The 21,891-nt window shown below is 42.2% G+C and overlaps 1 protein-coding gene across 1 annotated transcript in view; it reads left to right on the top strand.

The window, feature by feature from the left end:
• The window catches only part of rnf220b (ring finger protein 220b), a 100,446-nt gene that overhangs the window by 74,815 nt on the left and 3,740 nt on the right, over nt 1-21,891 (top strand). The window contains exons 6-14 of the mRNA XM_049016497.1: nt 2,582-2,624; nt 3,202-3,245; nt 3,819-3,951; nt 12,577-12,667; nt 12,988-13,074; nt 16,391-16,446; nt 16,565-16,655; nt 20,409-20,517; nt 21,671-21,745. Of these exons, the coding sequence (XP_048872454.1) occupies nt 2,582-2,624; nt 3,202-3,245; nt 3,819-3,951; nt 12,577-12,667; nt 12,988-13,074; nt 16,391-16,446; nt 16,565-16,655; nt 20,409-20,517; nt 21,671-21,745 (729 nt within the window). The remainder of the gene's footprint in view (nt 1-2,581; nt 2,625-3,201; nt 3,246-3,818; nt 3,952-12,576; nt 12,668-12,987; nt 13,075-16,390; nt 16,447-16,564; nt 16,656-20,408; nt 20,518-21,670; nt 21,746-21,891) is intronic.

The following is a 21,891-nucleotide window of genomic DNA, read 5'->3' as shown; positions in this document are numbered from 1 at the left end:
AAAACTGCACACACCACACTGGAGTCAATATGTATTCTTCAGTCCCGAAGCAGATCCCCTCACTAGAAAATATTTTCCATATTGTCCAGCCCTAAAGATAATTAGTTTCATATCAGTTGATAATTTTCAGAATACAATTCATCCATCCATCCATTTTCAACCCGCTTATCTTACCGGGTCACCCGGAGCCTATCCTGGAAGCAATGGGCATGAGGCAGGGAACCACCCAGGACAGGGGGCCAGCCCATCGCAGGGCACACTCACACATGTAACTCCAATCAGCCTCAGCATGTCTTTGGACTGTGGGGGGGGGGGGGGAACTGGAGTACTCGGAGGAAACCCCACGACGACATGGGGAGAACATGCAAACTCCACACACATGTGACCCAGGCGGAGACTCAAACCCGGGTCCCAGAGGTGTGAGGCAACAGTGCTAACCACTGCACCACCATGCCGCCCACAATTCAATTCATAATTTCTTTATTTCAAGACTCCATTTCTGCTTAAAAATCTTAAACAGAATCAGAACAAGGAAAATATGACTGAATGGACTGAAAACTGAAATCTCATTTTGATAAATAAATCAAACAAAAACATCAGTTGTACAGCATGACACTAGAAAACGCAGACAGTACGGTTTGCTGCCGGGTTGTTTGTCTGACTGCCTCACTGCTCATTCCAGGGAATGGGTTTGACGTTGCTGGTAGAGTTGTCACCCATCCTGTAATCAAAAATAAAATGCCGTGTTCCATTTTTAACCAGTACTGGAGCTGTTCTGTCCCGTACTTTTTCACCTTGAAAGTGGCAATCCTAACTGCTAGTGTTTGTGACTGTAAGCACTTACAATCCAATGTTGCGCAGAATGGCAATGCTTCAAGTGGTGAAATAAGTTCGCAGTATTTCCCATTTTAGTTGGCACAAGTTTTCAGCAGAGTTTATAGTACACAGTACCAGTCTGTTGTGTGTCAGACTTCAAACTGCAAAAAGTACTTCCACACCACCGCCATCTTTTTTGCCTTGTTTATCCATAGCATCCATAGTTTTTAAAAGATGCTGTGGCTGCTGAGCTGTCGCTTTCTTCAACACGCTTTTCTAGCAAACTTTCCTCTGAGGGAACGCTTACAGTATCTCTCCCATGATGCTACCAGAAGAGTACCTTAAGCGTGCTCCACTAACTCAATAAACCTTGCTGTGTGTTTGTTGGGCTGATGTTATTTATGACGCTGGCTGAATAAAGTCTTTTAATATTTCACTAATTACCAATGGTATTCTGAAAAACCATATCATTATTTATGCTTTTTCAGCATCCTTAATGGCCAGACCACCAACATTACACTTCGTAATTCTTTTGTTTTTATATGCTTTAGAATATACGTATCCAAAAATCAATGACTTAAGCCATATAATTGTAGCTAAATGTATGGGTTAGTCTCGTTTCGTTCATTGTGTATTGTTAATTAATCCTCAAGTTTGATTCACTAACCCAAGTCCCCATCACTGCAAGGCAGCACACAAATGCGTAGTTTGTTCTATATCTTAACTTATATAGATATTGACTATTTATAGGTTAATAGAGAGGCCCCTTTGATTGGTTGGCACCCCATCCTGGGTTATTCCCTGACTTGCACCTGTATCTTCCATGATAAGCTCTGGACCCCCCGAGACCCTGAATAGAACCAGCAGTTACAGATAATGGATGGATGGAATAGAAGGACTTATCTTTGTGACCCTGCCCCTCCCCAGAAATCTCCCCCCTGCATTTCACAATAAGCTTAAACAGCTTAAACAAGTGGAGACCTGTGGAATCAAAGAATAGAAGATAGAATTCATACAGAGGGGCCAACCTCATAATTAGCTAACGATATGTTTTGAATCGGTGACTGACGGGGGAAGAGGGCATCTAGGGGCCAATCAGCTTTCAGGAGGAGCCAGTGGCCCTGCCCATGTATGTTCCTTTGGGTGTAAAGTTTGAGATTGGGTCTTTTTGTAGGCCCGAGAAAATTTCTTGGGTATACTGATTTGTATAATCCATGATAATTGCCTAATTGAGGTCATTGACACAATCCCACACTGCCCTAGTATTATGAATTACAATAATACTAGTGTAACTTCAGTGTCACTTAAAATTGTATATTTATTGCAGTGTAGTGGACATTATGTTCAATCAGGTGGGCTCTGTGTTATTTTTTTATCCTATCAGAAGCAACAGGAATGGAGGTATAAGAGTTCCTATATCAAGCACATCATTGCAATGGGGACAAACTGTTATTTATTATTCAATGTAATAATTATTCATATTCAAAGGTGGGCTTGGAACCTGTCTTAGGAAGCACAAGGCAGGGGAATATTCTGCATAGGATGCCAATCCGTCATGCGGTGCACACACTGCGGGCTACTTGAGTGCATTCAAATTTCTAATGAAGCACTAACACATAATTTAAGAGTTCTAAGAAAGGATGTGTATAGTATTGTGCCGGATCCGTAGCCCAGTTCTTAGGAACTATAGGAATTGTACTGTAGTAATTAAGATGTAAGTCTTAAATAACAATTCTTTTGTATGCTTTATTTTTTCTTCTCACAGACATTCTTACGCGTGAGAGCAAACAGACAAACGCGTTTACACGGTATGTAGCTTACAGATGTTCTTGTTTTTAATAATGTTTTTTATATTTTTATTGTATTTATATCTTAATTGCTGTAGTAAGAATGATGACGCAACTGGAGAGTTGCCAGTGTAAATCCCATGGCTGGCAGAGTGATGTCACTGCTGGGCCCTTGTGCAAGGCCCCTAACCCCAATTGCTCTAGAGCAGGGGTAGGGAACCTGATCCATGGAGAGCCGGTTTGGGTGCCTAGAGACTGGCAGACCCTCTCTCAATTATACATTGCATTGATTAAAAGCATTTACTAAACATATTGATTAAATTATGATGTGAATGCAGTCTATGAAAATCTTCTGAGCTGGGGCAGGTTATTCTTTCTGAAGCATATCTCAAGCATTGTTCGCTGTTGTACAGGTTGGATTAGAGATCTCAATATTACATTTCTCATTAAAGTGTCCTAGATTTGACGCCCTGCCATTCCAGTGGTACCCTATTAGGATTGTTTATTTTAGGAAATGTTTAGAAATAATGATAACTGCGTTTTGCAAAATGGTTCAGATCGATCCTCTCTGAATGTATCTCTGTGTCTTGTCGTATAGCCCGCATAGGGAAGATGAAGCGCCAGAGGTCCGAAGAGGGGCAGGTACGTCTACAACATTCAATGGTACATAATTTCCTCACAGATCAATAAAGTATTCTAAATCTGAATCTGAATGATGTCAAGCTGAATAGACATATTTAGTGAAGTTCCCCAGGGTTCAATACTGGGGTCAATGCTCATCTTAATCAATATATAAAAATATATATTCCAGCATATCTGTATCAAAAAAATCTTTAAGTCTGTAAATCTGAATCCCAAGAAGAAATGAGAGGCTAAACAAAATCTAAGCGATATGGCTGCAGTAGAACCATTCAATTGTAGTAAAAAACAATTCTAGGCAAAAGGGGTTGCCTTGAAAGGCAGTTAGTATTAAGATAAGGTAGAACAGATACTGTACTTACAACATAAACGCTCAAGAAAACATACAGGGTTTTATTTTAATTTGAGAGCTTGATTGATTTGTTGAAAGAAATAATGTATTAATAAAGACTTTAGTTGCATGCTTATAAATTGTAATGTTATATTATATGTTTGTCACATAAAACTTGGGCATGTCTCATGTTTAATGGTTGACCAGCCCTTAGGTCTGAATTAAGTGTGTTTTCCACCCCACAGAAGGAGTGTGTTAGCAGAAGTGAAGATGAATTCACACATATCTCTGGAGAGAATCATACTCACTTAGAAGAATACGAGTGGTGCAGGCAGAAGAGGTTACGGGTCCCTTCAGTGCTGGAGCGAAGATTTAGAGGTATACCCTGAAACACATGTCATTCAACATCAGTGTTAAAAAAGCAATAGAGGTGAAAGTTTGTAAAATTCTCTCTGAATGTATGACTCCTAAAATGTGATTTTTACGCAGTAAAGCAATCCCACAGAATAATACCGCCTTCACCATGCTTCACAATTTGGGTGAGGTTTTATTTTTTTGTCCAAACAAATTCCTGAGTATATTTAGCCAAAGCAAAACGTTTTATCTCATCGCTCCACTGAGCAATGTTTAGTAGTATCCTTGAGCATCTGGGTTTGAGACTGGTAGGAATGATTTCCTTATGTATATTTTTTGAAAAGCACTTCCTCCATAGTAACCTCCCATGAACCTCACTCTTGTTTGATGAAAAGAGTTTTATTGGACACCATGTTGAGAGAGATAATCCAAAACAGAAGGGAACATGAGGGGTCAAATCAAAGACACGATATTAAACAAGAACTAAAGGGGCTATATCTAAACATAAGTAATGTACATAAGAAAAATGTAACCAAACCAGTTCAGGAAACACAGGTTCGGGGAAACACTTGCAAAGAACACGCAGGAACACACACAAGGCAGCACACACAACACAATAGGAACAAAAGTAATGCCTTACTCAGGAAAAGAGATGGGGTAGGCATTTAAATGAATAGATAACAGGCATGACGAGGGACGTATGGGTTGTTAATAATTACAGACTAGGGTTAAGGGTAATTAACAGACATTAAGGACTTCAGAGACTGGGAGAGACTAGAAACACAGGTGAATTAGAACATAGCTACAAAACTAAATATGAGCAGGGATAACTAAGAACTAAAACCCAAAACAAGGACCAGTATTGAAATACTTAAACACAAGATGATTAACGAGGGGGGAAAATAACTCAAACTGTCCACCATTACCTGTGTCCGAATTCTGGGGCTACATCCTTCGAAGGACGCAGTCTGGAAAGGCATAGCCTTTATCGGCCGTATTCTTCGAAGGTCGAATGGAAAGCGTTGTTAAATGGGATGGCCTGGCCATCACCAGCTATTCCTGCCCTCACCTTTGAGTTATGAAGCGCTGCTCATATCGCCTACCCAGGACACACCCAATTTACCTCTGTGCAATGCATCTTGGGATATGTTGAACTCTACAAAAGGAAGACGCATTTCTAAACTGCATTTGAAGGAGGCTTCGTAATGGGACAGCCTTGTTGTGCTGCATTCGGTCTTCAAAAGCAACCTTTGAATGGTGCAGTCCCTGAATTTGGACACAGTCATAGTTGCAGCTGGCTTCTGGGCAGCCTCGAACCCACAATTGTAGTCTGCTCTTAGCTGCAGACTCAGCCGGTTCAGCTGAACGGCAGCATGCAGGCAAGCAGGGCAACACATTTGGGACAGTGAAGAGTGCAAAGTGGGGGAGGGGGAGACACACAGGATAGGATGGCCAGTGACAGCAGCTAGCCAAACAGGGAAATGACAGAAGGCTGGGACTGATCCTGACAGAGATGCAATCAAGATTGCCTGTAGATCATTATATGTCAGCCTCTGGTTCATTGTTTCTCTTGGTTGAGGATTCTCTGGTTCTTGCACTGATCTCTGTAGAGCACTTACTAGCAATGGTATGGATTGTTTGTTTTTTTTTCGTTTGTAAACTATCTGCCGGATTGTGGATTGATGGAGGCCCAATTCACTGCAAGTCTTTTTTGCCATCTTTTCTAGTCCTACAAACTTCAGCCAGTCTAATTCTGAAGTCCTATGAAATCACTATTGGTTAGGCTATATTACATTTGAACAGGATTCTGTTATGAAGAATGTATGTGACTTCAGTATTCCATTTATGCAATAAATATATGGCAGAGCAAAAGATTGTGCTGTTTAACGCTGCCATTATTATTATGATTTATGATCGCATTTGGGAGCCATTCATGCAGGAATCCAGTCAATTTCTGTAGATTCAAAGAAGCTGGTGTCAGACTTTTTGTTATGTTTAACACCTGAACTGTGAATTGTACTCTGGCATTTCTTGTATTATGATTATTCGAAGTTTGAACAATCCCAAATACAGGCAGCTTTCAACTTGCGTAAAACCAATTTAAGTACCTTTGGACTTGCGCAAAAAACATCCATGATGCGTAGAATTTATGGATGCCTTAATTTTATATTTTACCTTTTCATTTATTTAATATGTGTTCTTTAGTATATATTACTAGTGTGTTTTTTGCTTTTGAGTTTTTCGCTATAATTTGTCTTGAATGGTATTGTCACGATCCGGAAATACTGGAGACGGCGATCGTGCGGGAAACAGGCAAGGGAAACCAGGTACGGGGAATAACGGGGTTTTATTGGAGTAACGGGGACTAGGGAACATCGGACAGGGACTAGCAAACATCCACAATGACGGACAAGGGTAACAGGCAAGACCAGGACTTAAAACAGGACAAGACTAAGCAAAGTAATCAGACAAGGCTGGAGACAATCAGGGACGCACACGCGGGTAATCAGGGGGTGTGGCACACACGAGGAGCCGACGAGCCGGGTCATGACAGAACCCCCCCCCAAAGGCGCGCTTCACCGGGCGCGCCAGGGAGGAGGCGACGAACGGGACACAGGAACCGGGACCAAGAAAAGAACAAAACTAACGAGAGACCGGAAACAGGACAGAGGCACAAAACATAGCGAGAGACAGAACGTAAGACACGACTTGAGACAGGACCGGGAAAGCGGAGAGACAGACCAGGAAGGGAGAGACAGGAGGGACAGGCGGGACACTAGGAGCGGGAGTGCAAGGAGGGAACATCGGGAAACGAGGAGCAGGAAAGGGCGGAACAGACGGGCGAGTAACAAAAGCAGACGGGGTAAAGACATGAGGTACGAAGGCAGAGGCATAGGGCGAGAAGGAGGGGGTACCAAGGGGAGCCCGAGGGAGACCCAGCGGGCGACGGGAGGCAGCCGGAGGGGCCGCAGGCGGCCGGGAGGCCGGAGCCGGAGGGGACCCCGGAGGGGCCGAGGAGACAGGGCGAGGGACCCGCGGAGGGGCCAGGGAGGGAGCAGGAGGGAGCACCGGGGAAGGGGACGAGGGAGTAGGAAGGGGCCAGGGCGAAGGCCCGGAGGAGGGGGGAGCCGCAGCAGGCGGCGACGTCCGGGAAAGGGCCGGAGGTAAGGGCCCCGCAGGCGACCGAGGAGCCGCCGTCGGGGAACCCCCAGGCGACCGACCAGGACCCAGAGAGGGGAGCGAGGCAGGGCGACGAGGCACCGGAGAGGGACCTGCAGGCGACAGCCGACCCGGAGGGCCAGGACCCGCAGGCGCCAACCGAGCCCCAGCGCAGGCGAGGGAGGGCGAGCCAGGGGGCAGGGCGGGCGGGACCCCAGCCCTGCGTCTGTGTCCCCTTCCCCTGCGGGACACAGACAAGCCGACCCTAGTTCGGGGTCGATCTCGCCGGGGCGAGGGACTAGGGGTTACGAGTTCTGTCCCCGAGGGGTCCCATTCCAGCTCCTCCACCTCCGAAGAGGGAGGAGCCAAGATGGAGTTGTCCAGGACCACCTCGGGGACTAGGACAGGGACTGGAGCTGCTGCAGGCGGAGGGGGCGCCTCTGGAGCTGCTGCAGGCGGAGGGGGCGCCTCTGGAGCTGCTGCATGCCGCCGGGGCGCCGGGACAGGAACACGGTCAGGCCGCGGGGGGGGCGCCTGCCCGGGAACTGGAGCGCGGTCAGGAACTGGAGCGCGGTCAGGAACTGGAGCGCGGTCAGGAACTGGAGCGCGGTCAGGAACTGGAGGTGGCTGCAGTGGGGGCGCCGGCCCGGGAGCTGCAGCAGGTGGCTGCAGAGGGGGCGCCTGCCCTGGAGCTGCAGGTGGCTGCAGTGGGGGCACCTGCCCTGGAGCTGCAGCAAGTGGCTGCAGTGGGGGCGCCTGCCCGGGAGCTGCAGCAGGCGGCTGCAGAGGGGGTGCCTCTGCAGGAACTGGAGCACGGTCAGGAACTGGAGCGCGGTCAGGAACTGGAACACGGTCAGGAACAGGAGGTGGCTGCAGTGGGGGCGCCGGCCCGGGAGCTGCAGCAGGCGACTGCAGTGGGGGCGCCTGCCCGGGAGCTGCAGCACGGTCAGGAACTGGAGCGCGGTCAGGAACTGGAGCGCGGTCAGGAACTGGAGCGCGGTCAGGAACTGGAGCGCGGTCAGGAACTGGAGGTGGCTGCAGTGGGGGCGCCGGCCCGGGAGCTGCAGCAGGCGGCTGCAGAGGGGGCGCCTGCCCTGGAGCTGCAGGTGGCTGCAGTGGGGGCACCTGCCCTGGAGCTGCAGCAGGTGGCTGCAGTGGGGGCGCCTGCCCGGGAGCTGCAGCAGGTGGCTGCAGTGGGGGCGCCTGCCCGGGAGCTGCAGCAGGCGGCTGCAGAGGGGGTGCCTCTGCAGGAACTGGAGCACGGTCAGGAACTGGAGGTAGCTGCAGTGGGGGCGCCGGCCCGGGAGCTGCAGCAGGCGGCTGCAGAGGGGGCGCCTGCCCTGGAGCTGCAGGTGGCTGCAGTGGGGGCACCTGCCCTGGAGCTGCAGCAGGTGGCTGCAGTGGGGGCGCCTGCCCGGGAGCTGCAGCAGGCGGCTGCAGAGGGGGTGCCTCTGCAGGAACTGGAGCACGGTCAGGAACTGGAGGCAGTGGGGGCGCCTGCCCTGGAGCTGCAGGCTGCTGCAGTGGGGGCGCCTGCCCTGGAGCTGCAGGCGGAGGGGGCGCTTCCGGAGCTCTCCGGAGCTTGATCAGCCTCCGGAGGTCTTCAGCCATCCTCTCCAGATCTGAATACGGGGATTCTGGAGTGAAAGAGGCGAAATCCTGCCCTAGTTGCACTGCGAGCTTTTCCCCCTCCGGAGGGCCCTGTGGGGCCGGTTCTCCCATCACCCTCCAATACAGTCCTTGGAGGGTGAAGTACCTGTCAGCGAGGATCATGGGTGGCGGCGGCAGCGAAGACGGCTGCGCAGGCGGCGGCGGCCGCACGGGAACGGGGTCCGCCGGCAATGGCGGCCGCACGGGAGCGGTGTCCGCCGGCAATGGAGGCCGCACGGGAGCGGTGTCCGCCGGCAATGGCGGCCGCACGGGAGCGGGGTCCGCCGGCAATGACGGCCGCACGGGAGCGGGGTCCGCCGGCAATGACGGAGGGAGGTCCTCCGTACGGGCGATCGCCGTTCTCCTCCGTCTCCCTCGCAGGCGCCTGGCGGTTGCGGGAGGCGGCGCGATGTCCGTAAAAACGGACGGTGGAAAAAAGGCTTCTGGCTCCGGGTAGTGGAAGGGCTCCTCGTCCTCGTCCTCACTTGAGAGCCAGTACTTCCACGCAGGATCGGGGACGCGTGTGGTCGGCCCCCGGGCTGGAGGTAGGGCAGGTACCTCCCTCTCGTCCTCCGCCGGAAGCCAAAGCCTGGAGAGCGAGCAGGCGCCGAGAGAGATCGGCTCTTGAGGGAGCCTCTTCCTTTCTCTCTGCTTCTTCTTTGGGTCCGTCATTCTGTCACGATCCGGAAATACTGGAGACGGCGATCGTGCGGGAAACAGGCAAGGGAAACCAGGTACGGGGAATAACGGGGTTTTATTGGAGTAACGGGGACTAGGGAACATCGGACAGGGACTAGCAAACATCCACAATGACGGACAAGGGTAACAGGCAAGACCAGGACTTAAAACAGGACAAGACTAAGCAAAGTAATCAGACAAGGCTGGAGACAATCAGGGACGCACACGCGGGTAATCAGGGGGTGTGGCACACACGAGGAGCCGACGAGCCGGGTCATGACAGGTATTGTAAGGTAAATCCAAATTTTACTTATTTCTTGGTTTTGGAACGGGTAACTGTCAGTCGAGAACTACCTCTAGCTAGTTGTTTGAATATAATGAGCAGAAAGTATAAAGCTTTGATATGGTGTGTTAGTGCTTCCACAGCCATTGCTGGAAAAATTATTTGTACTAACTGCTTTTCTGAAAATGCATACATCAATTAACCCAAGAAATAAATTTTAATGAAATTGACAGTGTGTCAAGGAATCCTTTTATTTCTGAATTAAGAAGCGAGCAGAAGAGGGTCTCAGGATTACTTATAGAAATTATACTCAAAAGTTAAAGTAAAGCAACAGATGTAATTGAATCTCATAAAGAACCATAATCCCTCTATTATATTTTTCTAGGAAATTTATCGCAGATATACACATCACGATTAGAACTGAATGTACACAAGACATTGTGCACATTAAATTAAATCTGTCATATGTATTTCACTGTTCTTGACAAGCTATCTATATAATAGATAGATATATATATATATATATATATATAAGTATGTGACATTAGCTGATGCCACATGCTGCAAAGCAATTACATTTTTAACAGGCCAAATAATAAATTACCCATCATTCCTGTCAAATGCATTTCGTGGCTGGAACCCTCAATTGTCATACAAGTATAACATTTTTCTTTTCATGAAAGGCGTAATATTGTTACCTTCACTGTGCTGTCATTTGTCGTCTCCTAATGAATTTAACTGACCTGAAATTCAGTCAATTCTGAAACTCAATTTTTTTTAGTTAAAAGATTTTTTTACAGTTTTTATATAAATGGAGTACCAAATTTATATCCACATAGAATTCTCAAGCAGACAGAGTAGTCTTTGTATTTATTTAATTGTTTTATCAAAGACAAGGAAATGACAAAACAGGGAGAAAAAAATATTATTCCCAAAAATAGATGTTTACGATATATTGATTTTCTGAAAATAAATTCTGAGCCAAAATGGGTTTTATTTTTTATCATTCTTTTGTTCCTAAGTTTGACTTTCTGCCCTCCGCACACAAAAAAGTAAACGGAATCAAAGTAAACAGATCACTTGCAAAATAAAGAAAAATATGAAAGAAATTTTATAATGTTAAAATTAATAAAACAAATGCATTTTCATATAAATGACATTAAATTGACCATTGATGTTGTTGGTAATGTTAATATTACAATAATATTACTACATAGCTATATATTAGGGCTCGTATTTGTTTAAAACTAAATCTGGCTGAGTTGGATGACATGTTTTGGAGATTGTGCTGTGTTCCCACTTTTGCTAAATTTGCATAAATAGGATATTTATATGTGTATTTGTATGTGCATATTTTAACTTATATGATCACATGTATTGTTTTATCATCTTTAACATTTGTAAAAATTTCAGTCTGGGTTCTAGAATCACAGTGTGTAGATACAGTAGCTCTCTCATACACATGCATGAGCACACACTCCAAACCTGGGGAACCTGGGGGAAAATAGCGTAGATGTAGGTGAAATACATAAAACGTTACGACTCTGCTATTCAGTGGTGCTACCATCAGTTGTTATGCATTCAAGAATTCTCTTGAAATATTGCGTTATATCGTCTGGAACTGCAGGCAGCAAGTAGGATTATTTATACTAACTCGTTATTGCGAACATATGTTCCTCACAGGCCCTGGGATCACATAAAATTTAATAGGTCTCTTTTATTTGATCACTAAAAACAAATGTCCTATTGTAAACGGGCTGACGTTTGTGATGCATTTTATTTGTGTTTCAGCCATTGAAAGGGCATTTTATAGTGCTGCTGTTGGAAGGAGATAAGCTAAGAGCCCTTCTGTAATAAGCCTTCTGCATGGTTTGCTATTGCTGTTGTACACAGTGAGAGTCGCACTTGTTCTTGGATGACCATGCGAATGGCTGTGGATTCACATGTTTGAGTTTAGCTTTAGTTATTTTGTATGCCTTTCTTCCACCTGCCACACTGTGAAGTGGGCAGGTCATAGAGAATGGAGAGAAGGCCAATATGCTATTTCTAAAAGCGCATAAACTCCAAAGATGATCCTTTGTAGTTTGACTTCATGGTAAATTTGTGTGTTGAAAGATCTGTTACCAGATTTATAAAGTAACAAATATTATAACAGCCTATAATGCATTATAATGGCTTATACTGACCATTATAATGCACTATAGATACCTTCATTATGCATTATACTGTAGATGAGAGTTCCATAGAGCATGTATAATAAACATGTGTTGTGCCTTTTTATAAATCATTATAGCCATGTTTCTAATACTTTATGAATGTGTTATAATGCATTGTGAGGGTACCTATAATGCATTATGATGACTGCTTTAAGCAAAGTTCTACCAAAATTGTTATACGTGGTACTCTTATATTGTCTATTTTTGTCTTTTGTTTATTGGTGTACTGTGCAGTTTATAATCACAAATTTGTCCAGGATAATGAAAGTTTCCTGATTCGCATTCCGTATGTGATCCCATACCAAACAATTCTACTCAAATTCTTTTGTGTATTGTTTCAAATGAACACCTCTTAAATTTCATGGACAAATTTAAATGTAAAGGCAAAGATTTTCCCTGAAGGTGCTTTCAGGATAAAGGAAAGGTTTGTTCTGCTTATGAATGACTTGATAAATTCTCCCTTTAGCACTGTCATTGCTAGAGAGTCTCCAGAAGATGTGCGATACTATGTGATTGACTGTTATATACTTTTTGTTAGGTAGCCATATAGGCTTCATATTACAATAAACATTATTTAAACAATTATATCCATCATTCTTTGCAAAGTTAAACTGTAAATATGCAGTACTTGATCTAACCATTTTCATCACTGGTCATTTATAGGTTTTGTTGCATACAACTCCAAAGAGAATCTTGACAGTGACGTGGACCTGGATGTGGATGGGGACGACACACTGGAGTATGGGAAAACACAGTATCCTTTTTTTTTATCCATACTGGTAGTACAACAGTCTTTGGGGCATAGCTCATATGTCCTGAGAAATAAAGTGTAAACATGTCGGGAAATGGATCAAGATTTATTTTTACAAACATGCTAAAATAGCACCCAGAGCAGTCATCCAAAAAGCAACACATTTTGTATCTGTATCTGACATGTATATAAGCTCAGTCCTTCAGTACATTATAATCCTTACTTAAGAATCATTTGTTTAAAGGCTTATTTAAAAATTAAGTTAGCAATTAATGAGACTTTCACGTTATAAACAGTGTGTTCCCTGACCATATTACACCAAGATACAGCGAGACGGACGTGATCTTATGTTCAGGAGATGAGCTGGGAGAGGCTCAGAGGCGAGAAGCTCTGCAGGGGGCCAGTTTGAAGTAAGCACTCCGGGTTATTCCTGCTCACTGTCGGAGCAACTGAGTCAAGAATAATGGAACCTGGGTCTTGAGAAGCCATAAGCCCAACAGTACATAATTTTGCAGAGTATTCATTAGGCTGAATACAGGCATCAGAATCTGAGCTGATGCTCTCCACACATTGTTAGACTGCAGATACAAGGCTCAGTTGGTCAATATTGGTTAATTTATTACACATCCGGAACCCAGTACTGTTAATATATTACACATCTGGAATCCAATGCTGTTAATATATTACACATCCGGAATCCAATGCTGTTAATATACAGTATTACACATCCTGACTTAAAGGTGTATATGCAGGTTTACTTGGTCCTGTAGATTCTTGATTCAATATTTATTCCCTCAGTTTTCATATGGTTAAAAAAATGTTTAAAAAAATAATAATGTAAACAGCAGTACAAAAGTTCACATGGCGATTTTTGCTAATCACACGTTTATATTATTAGAAATGTTAGAGATGTTTCATATTTTTTGTCACACTTATGAAATGATAAGATATGCATTGCCTATTTTATTGACAGGTTAAATGAAATTTGCACATTTTTGTTAGCTGAACCTTTAGCTAGTTGCACTACAGATACCTTCATAATGCATTATAATGGTAAGTATAAGAATTAAGGATGCTTTTATTGCATTATGAAGGTATTTATTTTGCATTATAGATTAAAACTTCACAGAGCATTTATAATGCATAATAGACATGGGTATAATGTGTTATGCCTTTTTATAAATAGCTATAGCCATGTTTCTAATGCATTATAATGCATTCATAAAGTATTACGAAGGTACCTATAATGCATTGTACATGACTGTTATAAGTGTTACCAAAATATATTAATATTGTAGTCTGTGTGCCTCTTTCATTGAATGTTGTTCTGAACTGTAGTGAGATATTGAACTGTTTTTCAAGAACTAAAGCCTCCAGATCTTTGAGGAATTAAGTCGGTGGACATCTACTGCATATTCTGTGCTCCAGAGCATCCAATAAACTTTTAGTGATGTTTAGATTGGGTGATCGGGGGGTGGCATGGAAGACATTATAACGTTAATTAAATCCTTCTTGAGTTCATCAGTGTGTAGGGGGGCATTGTCATCATGGAGTATGGGAGTACCGGGGGGAATGTGCTTGCACCATAAGGTGCACCTGGTCCTGTAAAATGCCCTCATATTCTTTGCTCGTTATACAGACATGCAGGGAAATGGTAGGACTTAATGACTCCCCTGCTGCCCCTGGCTGCCCGTACCACTAGAGATCGCCCACCATGTTCAACAGTCAGCAACAGACATTGTGGGTTTTTACAACTGTAAACCCGCCTGGATACAGGAAATAGTGTGAAATATGACTCATCAGGCCATATTACTGCGTTCCATTGCTCAGGGGTCTAGCTTTTGTGGTCATTACGCCAGGTTATGTATCTTTGTTCCTGGGGCTTTGATACAAGTAGTTTCTGATGATCAGCCCTGTCATAAATTCCAGCCGTGTGAAGTTTTTGCAGTTTTTGTTGAGACTGGGACACGGAGGAATTGTTTTAGTTCTGTTGCGATTTTTGGTGCCTTACTTTTGTGGTGTTTAGCAGTTATCCCGTTAAGTATCCATCCGTCCTCGTCAGTGAGCTTCTACTTGTGACTGCCGACGTAGTTTGTCCATGTTGGACATAAGCTGTTATTTTTGTAGGTTATGTGACCCATGCACTTTTAATTCGATTTCATTAAACAAATGAATCACCTATTTAAAAATTTGACATTTTTTTGTTGTTTAAGCAATTAATACTAGTGTAGATATTTAAATATAAATTCCATAAAAAAAATTATTCCCTAGTTTTAATAAAAATTTCTGTAATCTCTGACAACCTAATTAATTAAATAATGTTACAGTAAAGTTAAAGTTGCACCCCGTGACCCTGAGGAATATGAGCAGAAGATGGATGGAAGGGTTAAAATTGCTACAAAAACACTTGTGAACATAATACACTTTTTGTAACCAGCTGTAGGTATGAGTAATTGGCACGGTTTCGTATTCCCTGGGTCATGTTTTTCATGTGACTTAAAAACCAATTTAAGCAATTTAATCTGTGAGTTAAGCATGTAAGGACATACATCAGTGTATGAAAGAATAATGATGCTTATAATTAAATGCATTTCATTAAAAGGCTACATAATATATAAAACAGTGATTCAGCCCCTGGCTTGGGCTGGCCACCGCATTTAATTGTGTATATATATATATACACACATACAGCTGTGGAAAAAAATTAAGAGAGCACTCTATATTTTTCAACAAATCTGCATTTGTAAATCCTGGTTTAATCATGGTTCTGATTCTGTGGCAGAAGGCTACACTGAGCAGCAGGTTCAAAATTTCTAGGATGGCAGTACAAAATAATAAAATGAAGCAGGAGACACTGGGAACAACCAGAAACCAGCCAGGTAAACAGCAGAATGCCAGCGATGGCCATTTACTTATCCAAGAGTTCCTCATGAATCGGAGGATGACATCAAGTGACTTTGCAAAGGAACAGGAAACATTAAGTGCGAGAAGTGCACAGCTAGGACAGGATCGTATCAGGCTACTAGAAGCAGGACTGAAGTCCCATAAAGCAAGGAAGAAGCCCTTCATTAATGAGAAACGAGAACCAGAGTACAGTTTACAAAAAAAAAACCTATATTATTCAGACGCACACCCATAAATTGAGAAATGAGTAACACAAAAAACTGGAAGCGATTTTGGATGAACTCAGGATACCTCTTCTAATTTTTTTGCATCTGTAAAATCAGATTTATTAATGCAGAATAGTGAGTTAAATCATTTTGCTTTATTAATTTCATATAATTTATTTTGCTCACAATTGGTGTAATTCATTTTAGGCCAAGTCTTGGGGGAGTTGGAGGCGTGTCTAGTGATGCATCATATCGTGTCAATTCATACTACATCACAATTGTATCGTATCGCAATAGCAGCTGCTTCATATGTATCTTCAATGTATCAAGTCAAGATGTACAGTATATAGCATCGCCTCCATATTATATTTGTTTATATATTCATTGGATTTTGGATTTTTTTTTTTTGTTATTTAACAGTTCACTATGGGATAATTTAATGGTTTTCTCCAAAAATGACAGATGTCACAAATGTATCATTAATTTAGACAATGATGCATTTCCACTTTTCTCACATATTGACCCGGACACTGGCCGTTTCACAGTTCATTTAGCAAAACTTAAAAATACCCCTATGCCCTTTTTTTAAAGTAAACGCTTCACTTTTGTCTTTTAGTGGTAGCAGTTCCTGTAGCAGAGTAACATCTGAATTTTCTAAACGGACCAGCGATGGTAAGCACCTGTGTCTGTTTAGTCACTTCTAAGCAAATGTGATTTTTGTACAGCTCTGGAAGTGTGAACTGTTTCTGGAGTTTATGAGAGGCTTTTAAAAGGCTTCTCCTCTCTGCAGACATGCCGTCCACAAGTATGGGGGACAGCAGCACGCAGGATCTCTGCACAGACCCCACGCAGAAAACCTGTAAATCCAGTCACATCAAAAAGTAAGTGTAGTCACCTCTTTCAAATGATAAAAGTTTATGGAAATGTACTTTCAAATATCAGCTGCACTTGAAAATGCCCCACATTGTTGAGTACTCCTTCTTTAGATGTTGTGTTCTGCAGTCATTTGTGGCCAGAAACACATTTTCTGGGAATACAGTATTACTGAAATATTCTACAGTGGACTGGCATCCCATCCATGGTTCAAACCCAGCCTTTGGCCCTGTGCTGCCTGTTACAGGCTCCAGCTCCCCCTGTTGGAAGATGGATGAATTATATAAATCTTATCAGTCTAAGAAATGTATGTAAATATACTTTTTTTCAGTTATCCCATTTTCCTACTGTTATAATTTTTACTCTAACATGGAGATAATAAATTTGAGGTGCCATGACATGCATACTGAGGTATTAAAAGCCCCTTAGTTCACAAAATATTAAAAGATGCTTGGAAATTTATGTCATATAGTACCTAGTATTTTATTATGATTCTGTAGCATCCTTATTGAAGGTTTAATTTTTATAGCATATTAGAATCTATAGCACAGTCTTATAGTGAGTAGTGTATGTGTAAATTCTCTTAAATCTTAAACTTTATTTTAGTAAACTCCATACAGTATGTAGCTGTGTGTATAATATCTGTATCAAGATTTATTTTTTTAGATATAACAAAGTTAACAGAGCTCAGTGTAAACCTCTTTTCAAGCACAGATATCAATGCAGTAACATTATGACATCACAACCCATGAAATGCAATTTGTCACAAGCATGCAAAAGCATCTCGCGTTTTAGGGGAAGCCTCAGAGTTTCGTCTGCCGATATCCTGAAATGCCATTTTAAGATGAAGAAAGCAAACCTTTCTTCATCTTAAAGTTCAGCATAAAACATAGAAGGCAAAAGGTTTACATTATAGCTTGCTGAAGTGTTGGAGAACGCTAGATCATCCACAAATAAATGCCAGGGTGAGAAAGCATTCAGATCTACCTCACTGCTGTGCTCAGGGTTTCTTGAAAGTCGTTGGAGTCGTCTTGTAGAAAAACTGCCTCATATTTGTCTTCTCTGCCCATCTTGTAATATGACAGAAAGTTATATTAAAATAAATATGAGTACATTTCCCGGATGGTTTTATCCAGTACAACATAAAAGGGAGATTCAGAGAACAGGGTCAGCTAGTTTCCCGAGAGCAATTGGGGGTTAAGTGATTTGCTCAAGGGTCCAACGGTAGCACCACTCTGCCAGGATCTGAACCATCGACTGTCTGAACACCGTCATCTGCCCTGTGTCAGTTTACTTTTTGCCTTTTTCTTGTTTTTGATATGAAAAAAGGTGCTCAGTGTTATCTTCCGTAATCATGTCCTGAATTACATATTACAATTTCTAAAGCTTTTCGCTATAGATAATATGAACTCATGGTATAAACGACTTCAAAGTGCAGTCAACACAAACATTCCATATCAGCCCTGCCTTTGTTCTGCACCTAGTTTAGGGTCGTATTCATAATATTACATGCGAGTCAGTGCATCTTTTTTGCACCACAATTGTCACGTAAATATTTTGCAGGACAGCCACAAGAGGGAAACACAGAAACAGGTGGCCTGAGAATAATACATTTGCCATTGTGTGCTTTCTGACATTGTACGTGGGCATTTTACACATGGGATTCAAGGTTAATTTGTCACATGCAAAGTGTACAGTCAGGCTATAACCTGCAGTGAAATGAAAGGTGGTCATCGTGGCCAAAATCGAAAAAAAGTTATATCAATAAAAGTATAAAACGGGGGAGAAAATGTACCCACACAGACAGGGGACTAAAAAAAAGCATCGTTTGCGTCTGTCCATGCGTGTGTGCATGAGGTTGACATGGTGCATCTCGCGGTGACCAGAATGGCGTTTCTAAATGCAGTAGCAGAAGCCAGACACCCCCATTGATTTATTGCTGCCTGTCTCGGCTGCTTCCTTTCTCTCTCTCTCCTTCAGCACGTCGTGGGGGCATTAAACACTTTAGCCTGCCGGGAGTATGAATCACTCCAGCTGTTTGCTGTCAGGGGAAGCATAAACACAGAGAGGACCTCTCCTCTTCAGAGTCACCACTGTTATTAGCTTGGAGAGCTCTGCACATGACACATGAATATATGTATGTGTGCGTGTCTGTGTGTGTATAGATTATGTTTATATTACATTATGGGGATCATTTTTCAGCTCAATCAAAACTAAAAATGCTGCAATCCTCGTATATTGTTTGGTTACTTATGGGTAAGATTAGGGCTGAGTGGGGTTAAGGTCGTCATGTTGGGATTAGAGATTTCCCCATAGAAATGAATGGAGAGTCCCCACAAAGACATAATTACAAACCTGTGTGTGTGTGTGTGTGTGTGTGTGTGTGTGTGTGTGTGTGTGTGTGTGTGTGTGTGTGTGTGTGTGTGTGAGTGAGTGAGTGAGTGAGTGAGTGATTTGATGTCTTCTCTCCCAAAAGAGCCCCAAGCTCCCTAAATCCATATTTACCCCTGTGTGAAATATGGGGGAGTGACAATGAATTACTTAAGGGGGCTGTATTATCAAGCACTATTTACTGTAGCTTCTCAGCTGCATAGTATTCTGTATATGATTTATATAGAAATTCTTTTATGAAATTTGCAAATAAATATTGGAAAACATGCAGTAACACTTTATTTATAGATTCAGCAGGTGGTGCTGTTACTTCACAGCACTATGTGGTAAAAACTTATTTCGACCTTGTGGGAGGCATTGACTGCATTCGAAAAACTAAAATAGGCTTCTGTGTTGTTTGGTTACTTATGGGTGAAGTTAGGGCAGGGTAGGAGTTAGGGTTAGGGTTTTGCACATATACTTGTAGGTGTCCCCTGCCCCATCCTCTGTGCTTTTAAATTTGATTCAATGTTTTGTCTTAAGCTGATATATTTTAATTTTTAACAGATGAAAGTGACAATTTATTTTACATGGTGTCAGAGCGATGTGTTTAATTTTTCTTATTTTTTGGAAACCATTGCACATATATATTCCAGATGAAGAGAACTGAGTAATAGAAGTTGTTTTGTAGCTACGAGTTTGAACAATCAGTAAGGTTTTTGATTAAAGAGGGCATCATTTTGGTAACTGGCTGGCTTGGAATGGAAAATCGAAACAGCATTCTGTTTAAATTCTTAATTTATGGCACTTAACTCAGTTAAGTAACACAGTCAATGAGTGTGATTGTGCCTGTTGTAGATATACTGTATATCACTTATAGGCAAGAGAAGTTCTTGTGAAACTCTGATTTTATGTAAATCAGCCTCCACTAAACCTACTACAATAAGTCACCTTCCAAAAACTCCCAGTAAATGATAATGGAATTTCCAAAGGGCAATGTGGGTTAGTGGGTAGCCCCATCAGGGTTAGGGTTTGGGTTTGGGTTTGAATCTGAATCACATCTCCATGCTGCATACGCCCTATGATGGGTTTGAATCCCGTCCACGGTGTAGGTAGTTCAAAAGATGGATTCATGGAATTTCACCTAGAAATAAAATTGCTTGTATTCTACAGTATATTCACTGTTGTTGATGGTGCAATTAAAATATTAAAATAAATCCTTAATCTCCATTCTATAACTTAATAAACTTAAATTATTGTGTGAGGCAGTTAATATCCCTCCATTTGAATTTTTGATAGAGTATAAATGAAAGGAATGAAAAAGTAGCAGATCTCATAATTCTGATTGATCCCATGTACTGTCTTGATAAGAAACTCATCCACCCTCACAGGATTATTGACGACTCCACTCTGACTACATTTGAAGCCCTGAAATCTCGCATTCGGGAGCTGGAGAAACAGCTGTCACGAGGAGACCGATATAAGTGTCTCATTTGCATGGTGAGTTTGTTCATTAATTGTATATAGTTATTTTTCCTACTGTAAAACGAAAACACTTTAAATAAATCACAACAATCTTTGATATTACTACTTAGTTTTAATTATTTTGATTTGTTTATTAATCATGAAAAATATTTTGACAACGAAAAGAGAACTGACTTTTTATATAAAATATCTTTGTTTTTATAACACACTAGCAGTTTTATTTTGGTATGTATTGTACACTAGTGCAATGTGCAGTTTGCAGTTATCATCCTTAGATTTGTGCTTCCCCTTAGTGTTCAACTGTGGTACTACAAATGTCAGCTCCCTCATTGTACAAAAATTGCTTCAATTGTCTGACAAATTAAATGGTGCACTAATTGTACTATTGAATTTTTCCAAGCAGAAACTATTACAAACATGTTTCATTAACCATGATAAAGTATGACCAATTACAGTGGAATATCAGGAGAAATGGATACACTACAAACTCTCATGCACAGTTCTCAGGAATTATTTTAAATAAATTACGTTTTATTGAGCTATATAATTTTTAAGACACTTGGCAGTGCTTTGGAAGTTCATAAAACTACTTTTTAAGTAAGAACTAAAGCAGGGAGGTTATTTTGAGCTGGATCAATCTACCCAAATCAAATGTTTTTTGGACTATGAGAGGACATCCATATAAACCTGTAGAGAACAGGCAAACTCAGGAGAAAGCAAAGAACTGAACCAGTAACCAAAGAAGTCGGAGTACATTATAGTTATTATAATTCCGAGTTATTATAATTATGTATAAAATAGAAATCTGTAAAGAAACAATGTCGAACTTTCCAGTGTAGTATTTCAGCCGGTATATGGTATTGTACTGGCATTCACATGAAGTTCCAACTTAAACAAACTGCGCGTCTTTGATGCCATTCAATAAAATAAACTGCGGATTCATGTTTGTTTTTTAAAAAAAAACAATAACTAAATCGACCTTAGTTTAAGTAGAGCTCCCAAGCTAGATGTAAAACCTACAGTTTTCAGTAGGCCTGGTTAACCCCCACTTAAGCTGGATTCTCATTGTAGAGACTTCAGAAACTCCTTCAGCTCTGCTGCCATTTATTTATGCTTCTGGGTGTAGAATATCCCAACTAATGGCCTGTCATCTTTGGATTTTATTCAGGACGCCTACACAATACCCCTGACTTCCATACAGTGCTGGCATGTACACTGTGAAGAGTGCTGGCTAAGGACTCTGGTAAGACAAGCCACAAATTTAGGAGAATTTAACTAGATTGAAGTCATTGTTTATATCATTGAAAATTCAAAATGAGCTTTTTCTTGTCTGTGCGCATGCACCACAAAATGAGGTAGTGGGCTCTCGCTCTCTTAGTGCAAACATCA

This window comes from Brienomyrus brachyistius, chromosome 1, assembly GCF_023856365.1.
Source record: "Brienomyrus brachyistius isolate T26 chromosome 1, BBRACH_0.4, whole genome shotgun sequence".
NCBI lineage: Eukaryota > Metazoa > Chordata > Actinopteri > Osteoglossiformes > Mormyridae > Brienomyrus > Brienomyrus brachyistius.
Note: the sequence above shows the minus strand (reverse complement) of the source record. Positions and strands in the feature narration are given on the sequence as shown.